The 9,684-nt window shown below is 56.6% G+C and overlaps 1 protein-coding gene across 1 annotated transcript; it reads left to right on the forward strand.

Moving 5' to 3' along the window:
• Positions 1 to 1,514: 1,514 nt before the first annotated feature.
• TAL1 (TAL bHLH transcription factor 1, erythroid differentiation factor) lies at positions 1,515 to 7,538 on the forward strand. The gene is given in 4 exon segments (XM_029231182.1): positions 1,515 to 1,595; positions 1,597 to 1,952; positions 3,296 to 3,390; positions 7,071 to 7,538. Coding segments are annotated over 4 exon segments (987 nt in total). The 3' UTR covers positions 7,526 to 7,538.
• Positions 7,539 to 9,684: the final 2,146 nt, after the last annotated feature.

Below are 9,684 nucleotides of genomic sequence, written 5' to 3' on the forward strand. Positions count from 1 at the left end.
ATATAATTCCAACGGCAGAAATCTTATTTTGAACATCTTATGAAGCCTGTTGAGTTGATTATATTTTTATTGTTTTATTAAAACTCACAAGCATTTCCCCACTCTGGACCCAGAGTCTCATAGTTTTTCTGTTTTCATTCTTGGCGGGGGTGGGGTGTGTGTGTGTGGCGGGTTTTGGAAGAACTGGGGGGAGCGGTAGTGGGGAGTGGAGCCTCTGCCTGCAGTCACCCAGGAGTATGGTTGAGGAGGAGAGGACTGTCCTTGGCTGGAGGGGGGCGGGCAGGATATATGAGAGGGTGTATATGGGAGGATAACAAAGACAGAGACTGGAGTTCGAGTCCTGCTCTGTGGCAAACAGGCGAGTGTGACCCTGGGCAAGGTAGTCTCCTTGCCGGCCCAGTCTCCCAGTCTATAATAATGTTTACTTGAGCATTTGCACAGTGCTTTTAAATGCATATATGAGGTACACCTCCCATTTCCCAGAGGACAACACCGAGGTAGGAGAGGGGGATGGGGGAGTGCTGGAGGAGTTCAGCAGCCATCATGACACCCCTTCGCCCCACACTCCTGGATGGGAGTCCAGACCCCAGTGGCCTCAGGAGCACCCTTTGAACGTCGGGGCTTCACACTGCCTCAGGCAGGCTTCCCTTCAAGACCCCACCTCACTTTTGAGTTCAGCTGAGCAGAAGCGGGTATATATAGTGTGCGGGGAGGCATGGCCGGGATCATCTTCTTCCCTTCCTTATGTCCCATCTCCAGTCCCGGGAGGAGTAAAAGTAAAGGGCCACTGGGGTTTCTGGCGGCTACACAGAATACAGTTGGATTTGCGGAGTGTAGACGGACGCCGCCCCCGCAGGGGTGAATATGTGTTGAAAGGGAGAGCTGGCTCCTCCGGATAATTCTCTGCCAGCTCTGATCCCTCTTGCACACACACCCCCACCAGGTTTCTGGGTGTATGTGTGTGGTGGTAGGCTGGGGGCAGGTATTGCTGAAAGGCAAGGGAGGTTCGAAAAGCACCCCACCTCCGCGCGACAGGTTCCCCGCCAAAACCAAAAGGGGGGCGGGAAGAACACGGTCGGGGATTTGTTCCCTCCTCTTCCCTTGCGGCCTGAGAAGGGGCACGGGGTGATATTTCTTTCTCGCCTCTTTCTACATTTCCTTCCTCCTCCCCCCCCCCCCCCCCGCCTCTGTTTTTCTTTCGCTGGTTGTATTCCTTTTCTTCCAATGTCTTTGTCGTCCTTCTCCACCTCTGTCCTTTTGGCCCTCAGTCTCTGTCTCCCGGGCACCCTCTTCTCTTCTCCCAAACCAGAGGCCCCCTTTCCCTCCTGCCCCAGCACTGCGGGCGGGTGTGTGTCCACGTGGCGCTAGGTTTGTCCGTCTCTTCTCACGTTTCGGTGCGTGAGTTTCTCTCTGCCTTTTACCCCCTCCCGCACCCCCCGCTCCGATTCCACCCCACGTGGATGGGCTGGGGGCGGTGGTCAGAGCGGGTGTCCGCTTGTCTGTCTGCCCGCAGGATGACGGAGCGGCCGCCGAGCGAGGCGGCACGCAGTGACCCCCCGCTAGACGGACGGGACGCGGCCGAGGCCCGCATGGCCCCCCCCGCACCTGGTCCTGCTGAACGGCGTCGCCAAGGAGACGAGCCGCGCGGCCCCGGCGGAGCCCCCGGTCATCGAGCTGGGCGCGCGCGGCGGCGGCCCGGGGGGCGGCCCCGCCGGTGGGGGCGGCGCCGCGCGAGACTTAAAGGGCCGCGACGCGGCGGCTGCCGAAGCGCGCCATCGGGTACCCACCACCGAGCTGTGCAGACCTCCTGGGCCCGCGCCCGCCTCGGCCCCCGCAGAGCTGCCCGGCGACGGCCGCATGGTGCAGTTGAGCCCGCCCGCGCTGGCGGCCCCCGCCGCCCCCGGCCGCGCGCTGCTCTACAGCCTCAGCCAGCCGCTGGCTTCTCTCGGCAGGTCAGGGCCGGCGGGAGGGGCGGGTGGGCAGGAGGCGTGGGCGCCGGGGCTCCTCTTCCGCACGTCGGGATCCGGCTGCCCTCCTCCCGGCGGGGCAGTGCGGCTGAGCGCACGAAGAGAGGGGGAGAGGGGGACGTTTTACACCCGGGGTTGGAAAAGTCTTGGCTGGAGCCCCCGTGCAAGTGAGGAACGAGCCCTCTGCTAGTGTGTGTGTGTATGTGTGCGCACGCGGGGGGCGGTGTGCAGGTGTCTTGTTAACGCGGCGTGCTGGGAGCTTGGAAGCCGAAGAGGGGGAGTACCGGCATGCGGCTGGCTGTGAGCAGAAGCGCGGGGCGCTGCCTGGTGGTGGTGGTGGGGTGGACAGGAGGAGTCTGAGTGTGAGTACCAGGAAGGAATGTGTCTGAATGCGCTCCGCTGTGAAATTCTTCTGGAAGCTGCAGCCCTCGGTGGACAGGTAAGAGATGTGCATCTGAGGGTGCTTGCAAGAGGGCTCCCTCCTCTGAAACTCCCTGCCAGGGCCCGCCTGGGGAATAGATCCCTCTCTCCTCTCCTGAGCTCCTCTGCCCCTAGCTGCGATCTCTGGCCAGGACCTGTGCTCCCTTTGGTGTGAGGGTATCCATTTCCCTGCTGGGGCCACTGAGGTGGTGGAGAGCAGGAGACACGGTTGGGGTGGGGACAGGAAGATGAGGCAGGGAGAGACAGTGGGGGGCAGTCGGTGAGTCTGTGGGACACTGGAGGAAGAAGCTACGGAGAGTCGAGTGGGTAATGGGGGGGGCATGTCAGTGGGGCTGAGTCAGGGTTTCCTGTCTGTTGTCTGTCCTTGGGTCCCATGGAGCTGGCGTGAAGGTGGGGTGAAGTTGGGGGTAAGGGACAGGGTGCCCTTATGTGGTGCAGGAATTGCACACTGCCAGGTGTGAAGGCCGTGTCTGCCTGTGTGAGCACCTGTTTGGGAGTGGAGGTGCCTATGGATTGTGTGCTTGTATGTGGGGGGTGTATGTTCATTTTTGTGTTTGCTTCCTGTGTTCACCATTAATTCTGTGTATGTGTGTTTGTGTGTGTCTGAGTGTGTGTGTGTAGGGGTGTGTGACCACCCTCCCCTTGTTTGTCTCACCACAGAGAGAGGCTGGGGGTGTTGTGTGTGTGTGTGTGTGTGTGTGTATGTGTGTGTGTGTGTGTGTGTGTGTTTCATGCTTCTTCTATCCCCAGTTCCGATGTGAAGGGACCAGGGTTGCCCTTGTTTTTTTGGGGCGGGGGCTCAAGAACATGCGGGGAGGATCTGTATGGGGCCCCTCTCTCCCCTCCACCCACATGTGATCTTGTGATCTGCCTGCTCCCTCCCACAGTGGGTTCTTTGGGGAGCCAGATGCGTTCCCTATGTTTGCCACCAACAACCGAGTGAAGAGGAGACCCTCCCCTTATGAGATGGAGATTACCGATGGTGAGTCAACCCCCCCCCCCCGCCCCACTTGTGTACTCACCCCCTCAAGGTGTTAGAACCCTGAAGGAGGGATCATCGGGGACTTCTCCCTAGGTGTCTCACATAGATGGGCAGCTTTCTTGGAGCCAAGAGAAGCTGTTGAAGTCCTCGCCCTATTGACCTGGGACTAGGGGAGGCCATGGGTGGGGCTGGGGGTTTACCACGGTCCTGGGAAGAGAGTGCATGGGAGTGAGGACACACTGTGGCGCTTAGCCCAAACCTCCACGGCCAATTGTAGTCCCCACTCTAGCTCCATTCCTACAGTTGGTAAGGATCCCCCGGGAGAGCAGAAACACACAGTGTTTCTAAGCACCAACCTCCAGGGATTCTCTGTATCTCCTCCCAAGTCCTCTTTGGAATCTGAAGTCTTCTCCCTGCCTGGAATTGCACCTTTAAGGGTCTTGTCCCAGGTCCCTGCAGAGTGGGGCCCTCTTGTCCCCTTTTCCATACTCTGAGCTGAGACTCGGAGTTCCCTTCCTGACATCATAGATTCTACCCTGCTCCCTCCCTCCCCCCAACCCCAAAGGCCTCAGCATTTTTAATGTGAACTACCTGAGTAGTCTTTGGCCCCGAACTTGGGGGAAGGAGTTGGATGAGTGGGAAATTTGGAGGATCCCCTCCCTCTTCCCAGGGTTGACTAGATGTAGTAGAAGGGGCCCAGCACCAGGGGGCAGGAGAGCAGGCTCTTCAGAGCCGAGGGACTTCCTGGAGCTCCTGGTGCACACCAGTGGCCTTGGAGCCAGACTGGGATTTCTGCAAGTTGCTGGTGGGAGGGATGTATATTGAGCTGGGGCTTCTGGAGGGGATCCCACTGTGGTGTTCTGGAGAGGAGGCAAGCTAGCATCTGGATAAGGAACAGATCTCAAGAGACCCAGCCAGCCTGGGGCACAGGGGTGTAGGGCCGGGAGGGAAGGGTGTTGGAGTGTCAGTGCTGCTAGGTTAGAGACAGGAGGTGGGTGTACCAAACAGGAAGTAGGCAAGACCAGCCCTGAAGTTCCCCAGGGAAGAGGCATTTTCTACGAAGGTCAGAGACGACAGAAATCAGGCACAGAGGAAGGGGCAAGGGGTGAGGGTTTGGGGGGAGTGCAGGAGTGTAGAGAGGCGATTACCCATGAATGATGCCAATATATACCAAACACCTACTCTGTGCCCTGCCAGCGTGAGACAGAGGACATGGAGGGAGGTACAGACTCAGGAAAGAGGAAGGTGTGGAGAGGTGGGTGGTTCTCTGGAAAGGACCAGAGAGGAACAGACAGAAATGGAGGTGAAGGGAAGGGTGGAGGGGTGCAGGATATGCCCACAGGATTTTGAAATCAGAGATTTAACCAAAAAGAGTCCATAAAAATGGAGCTAACACAAGGTCTAAAGCCAGGACTCAACGTGCATTCCTGTTGCTGAACTTTTCTGGGCCTCCGTTTTCTCATTTGTAACGTAGGGAGAATAATAGCTTCCTCACAGGTTGTTGAAGGAGCGCAGTGGGGTAAAGTGCTTTTAGGGCCTGGCTTGGGGTAGGCACGGCTTCTGGAGTCTGTGTAGCTCTAGTTGTGACAGCGGCCATAATGCCTCTCTCCCCACCTAGGAGCTCCCTCAAGATCAGCCAGCTTCAGCCACAGAGCAGTGGTCCTCCTGGTGGCACAGCTGAGGGGCTCCCCTCTGTCTGTCCTGGAGGCCGGAGAACAGCAAGTTATTTCCTCTGAGGCGCCCAGGGTAGGACTGCCCAGCAGGTGTGCTGTGTTTTTCCCAGCCTGGGTCTGGCCTTTGGCAAAGCGTCAGCTGGGCTGGGGCCTGCTGGGGTTTGGAAAGATAGCTTCTGAGGCACTGTGGGCAGAGGATGAGTGATTCTCCCTGGGGGAAACATGGTGTGTGTGTGTCTGTGTGTGTGTAAGACTGGTGTGTGTATGGGTAAGAGATGATTAAGCGGGAAGTGTCGGCGCGGATGAGCTGGGTTGCAGAGGCAAGGTCTGCCTCCGTCCTGGCCGCCGTCTCCCTAGCTGTGAAATGAGCAATGGGTCTTAGGTGATGTCTTCTCTCCTACCCAGCTTTCCACGTTCTGAGATCCGGTTCCAGGGTCATCAGAAGAGGGCAAGCAACCATCCCAGTACTGGCAGTTCCTTCAGTGCTCAGAGCTTCCTGAGGACTGCCAGGAGCTGGCTCTGTGCCTCAGGGTTGTGGAAGGAAGCGGCCGCCTCAGCCCAGGAGCCTGGGAGCACTAGTGGGGCGCTCCTCTGCCTTTCCTGGCTTTGGGAATCCCAGGTCACGCTTGGACATTTAGTGCAGTGCTTTGTATACCGTAGATGCTCGATACATGCACACTGGTGTCTGCCCCTGCTCTGCAAGTCTCAGTACATGAGCGCTAGTGAATACTGTTCTAGTCTGTGATCAGTGCACTGCAGACACGGGGAGGCGGAGGCAGCCCTCCAACGCCTGCCTAGAGCCTCAGGCCATGCCTGTGCGTGGCTGTCTCTCCACTCCTCTCCTGGGGGAGAGAGCCTGCAGTGTAAGTCATTTCCCCACCACTCTCTGCTCTCTCCTCCATTCCGTACCTGCCAGCATGATCAGTTGGCCAGCAAATATTTATTGAGCTCCTACCTACTCTGTGCTTCCATCACCCTTAGAATAAAATCCCTACATCTTACCGCAGGGCCCTATGGGATCTGGACTCAGGCTACTCTGATCTTACCCACACTAATCTCTCCGGGCTGGCTTCAGCCATTTTCCAGCTCAGGGCATGTGCACATGCCCTTCCAACTTCCCTTCCTGTGTCTGGCTGGCTCTTCTTCGGCCTTAAGTTCTTCCCTTATAGATGTCACCTCCTCCAAAAGGCTGTCCCCAGCCACCTCCGGTAAACATGGCCTCTCCTTTCCATCTTCCGTTTCCATTCAGCTTCCCGTTTGGTGTTTGTTTGCTGATTGTCCATCATCTGTCATCCCCGTTAACATGCAAGCTCCACGCGGGCAGGGACTCTGTGCACCTTTATTCCTCAATGCCGAGCACGGTGCCGGTTGTCAGGAAATAACTGATGAATGGATAATAATAGCTAACATTTATTGAATGTTTCGTCAGAGCCAGGTATTATCTTAAGTACTTTAACTGTATTAGTTGTTAGATTCACAAGACAATCTTATGACTTGAGTTACTAGTGTTATCTCCACTGTACAGGTGATGAGGCACAGAGAGTTCAGGTAATTTGCCCAGAGTTACTATCTAGGGAGTAATAGTCAGGAGTTGAACCTGGAACGTCTGGCTCCAGAGTTTAATCTTTCTAACTAGTGCCATATGGCCTCTTAGCACAAGTGAATGAATGAATAATATATGGTTCCTGTCCTCAAATGTCTCACAGCTCAGAGAGGGGGACAAGCATAGAAACATACAGTGATGATCGAGAGTGATGGAGATTACAGGATTATAGGGCCATGGTGGTTGGTTAGATCTGTCTGGAGGGGTTGAGGGCAGTTCTCAGAGAGGAGGAAACAGATAAACAGGGTTTTGAAGGACAAGTAAAGAGTTTTCTGAGTAAAAGGAAAGAGGGCATTCTAGGTTTCCCAAGTTTCCAGGTGAATGGCTTCTCCGCTTCCCCTTGGGGGAAGACGCCCTGGGGCATCCCCGGCCCACTGTCCTAACCCTTGTCCTCCTACCTCCAGGTCCCCACACCAAAGTCGTGCGGCGCATCTTCACCAACAGCCGGGAGCGATGGCGGCAGCAGAATGTAAACGGGGCCTTCGCTGAGCTCCGCAAGCTGATCCCCACGCATCCCCCAGACAAGAAGCTCAGCAAGAATGAGATCCTCCGCCTGGCCATGAAGTACATCAACTTCCTGGCCAAGCTGCTCAATGACCAGGAGGAGGAGGGCAGCCAGCGGGCCAAACCTGGCAAGGACCCTGCGGTGGGGGCTGGTGGAGGGGGTGGTGGCGGAGGGGGCGCTGCACCTCCAGATGACCTCCTGCAGGACGTGCTGTCCCCGAACTCCAGCTGTGGCAGCTCCCTGGACGGGGCAGCCAGCCCGGACAGCTACACGGAAGAGCCGGCACCCAAGCACATGGCCCGCAGCCTCCATCCTGCCATGCTACCCGCCGCGGATGGAGCCGGCCCTCGGTGATGGGTCTGGGGCCACCCAGGACCAGCCGGGAGGGTGCCCTCAGGCCACGGGCACCACGGGCTTTAGGGCAGGTGGGGTGAGGATTGGGCAGCTCTGAAGCAGGGCATGGACTTTTGATGAGCTTTCCTTGATGTCTGAGCTGTGGGAAGTCCCAGCTGCCTCTGGGGCTGGCTTTCCTGTTTCCTGCCTCAGTAGGAGAACAGAAAAATGGAGCAAAGTCGTAGGTACTTTTTATGAAGATGGCACGGTCTTCCCCCTTTTCCATATCCCTAAGACTTCTCAAGTAAGAGGCTGGAGTGGCGTTGCTTTTGGCCTGGCGCAATGGAGCCCTGTCTTGGCCGAGACCTGGGGTTGTCAGCTCTCTCCTGTGTCCGGCAGCCTCTGCCTCGCCTTTAGCCCCTCCCAAGCTCGCTGGGGTGGCTTTTGTGGCCACGCTGTCCACATATACAGGTACCCAATAGCTGCCCATTTCTTGAGCCCCATCTTCACCCAGGCCCCTGTTGGTCCGTCCAGCTTGCCAGTGCTGCAGAGAGTCACAAGCCTCGAGGTGCCTTCTTCAGGGCCTGGCTGAAGAAGACAGCCAGTGGACAGCCTGCTCTCGACTAGCTGGGCCAGAGGGTCAGAAACCCAGAAGCCCTTACTCCTTGCCCTGGGGATCGAAGCTCTGCTTTCTCCCCACTGAGACTTGCCTTCCTCGTCCTTGTGGCTGTGGGGACTGAGTCTGCGGCTGTGAGCGTGCCCTGTGAGCTTTGTTCGAAGGCAGACAAAGGAGAAATGATGAGAGTGAAATTGAGCAAGAGCTATCTGGGGCAAGTGGGCTTCAAATCGTGGTGGTGCCTCAGAGCTACCTGCCTGCGTCCTCAGCGACACGTCGCTGTTCATGCAGGGAGCAGATGCCAATGTGCTGATCGGTGTGTGTCGGTGCTGAGAGTAGACGTGTGGCCCCATCTCGCGTTCTCCTAGCTCCTCAGAGGGGCCTCCCTGCTGCAGGATGTCTGTTTGCTGATGATCTGGTCTGTGTCCTGAAACTGAATCGACAACAAACTCTGTCCTATGAATTCCTGGTATTTGGGATTTTGCTTGACTTCAGGTATTTGTGGGATCTCTAGGTCTTGATATGACCCAGGATCTAGCCCCACTTCTAGGGCCTGGGGAGCCCAGTGAGAGTCCAGGCCCTGGCGGAGACCCAAACACATTGACATTCACTTAGCAGAACCTTCGGCATCCCTGAGCGCACAAATTTTGGTCATCCAGGGTGTGTATGGGAGGCTGGCGTGACGCAGTAGGAGTGCTCCCCTCCAGAAGCTGTACATGATATTTTTGTAAATCAAATCCTTATCTTCACCTTTTAAAGAAATACTGCCACGAGTCCCTTGGTAAAGTGGAGAATCCTTTTGTAGAGTGGACTGCTGCCCCCTCATTGATCTCCCGTGTCGATCCAGATGGTGGGACATGGTTTCCTTAAGGCGACGCCTGCCTGTGACCCACATCCCAAGCCCCTGGAACAAACTGCACACGAGTCCTACATACCTGTCATTGTGCCCTCAAGTCACCCCAGCTGGCTCTGACCAGGCTCTGCCTTTGAGGTCACAGGGGAAACAATGCTCTGACTTTGCCCCGTCCATAGCAAACGTGGAGGAACCATCGCTGCGGCTGTCAGGAAAGGCCCTCACACCTTATGGGCTCCAGCCTAGTGGCTCGCCTTCACCATGGCAGGACCTTGGGGACAGCCACATGCCCATGGGGAATGATCCCTGCTCTCCTCCCCTTCCTTTTAAGTTGTGAGAGGAGAGGTCCAGTTTGTGGGGGTGGGAGCAACATGGTTAACCCTTGTAGCACTCTCTCTGTCCCATTTCAGCGCACCCCCCCAATCATATTTTGATGAACATTAGGATTCGTTCCTTTCTGATACTTGGAAGCTCCTGTGAAAAATCCCATCTGTCTAAAGATGGAGCACCTGTTCTAGGTCCTAAGGCTGTGTTTGCTTCCGGTGGGTTAATTTGACCTGGGAGTGAAAAGTGGCCACAGTGAGCATAGGTGGATGGGTTTTAGGAGATGGATCACACATTCTTTGAGGAACTCCAGCTACTGGCTTCCTCTTCTCTCAGACTTGCAGTGTGACCTGGAAAAGTTCTCTCTCTGAAAGTCAATTTCTCATA

Source organism: Monodon monoceros, unplaced genomic scaffold (genome assembly GCF_005190385.1).
Source record: "Monodon monoceros isolate NGI ecotype Baffin Bay Population unplaced genomic scaffold, NGI_Narwhal_1 Super_Scaffold_18, whole genome shotgun sequence".
In the NCBI taxonomy this organism is placed as follows: domain Eukaryota; kingdom Metazoa; phylum Chordata; class Mammalia; order Artiodactyla; family Monodontidae; genus Monodon; species Monodon monoceros.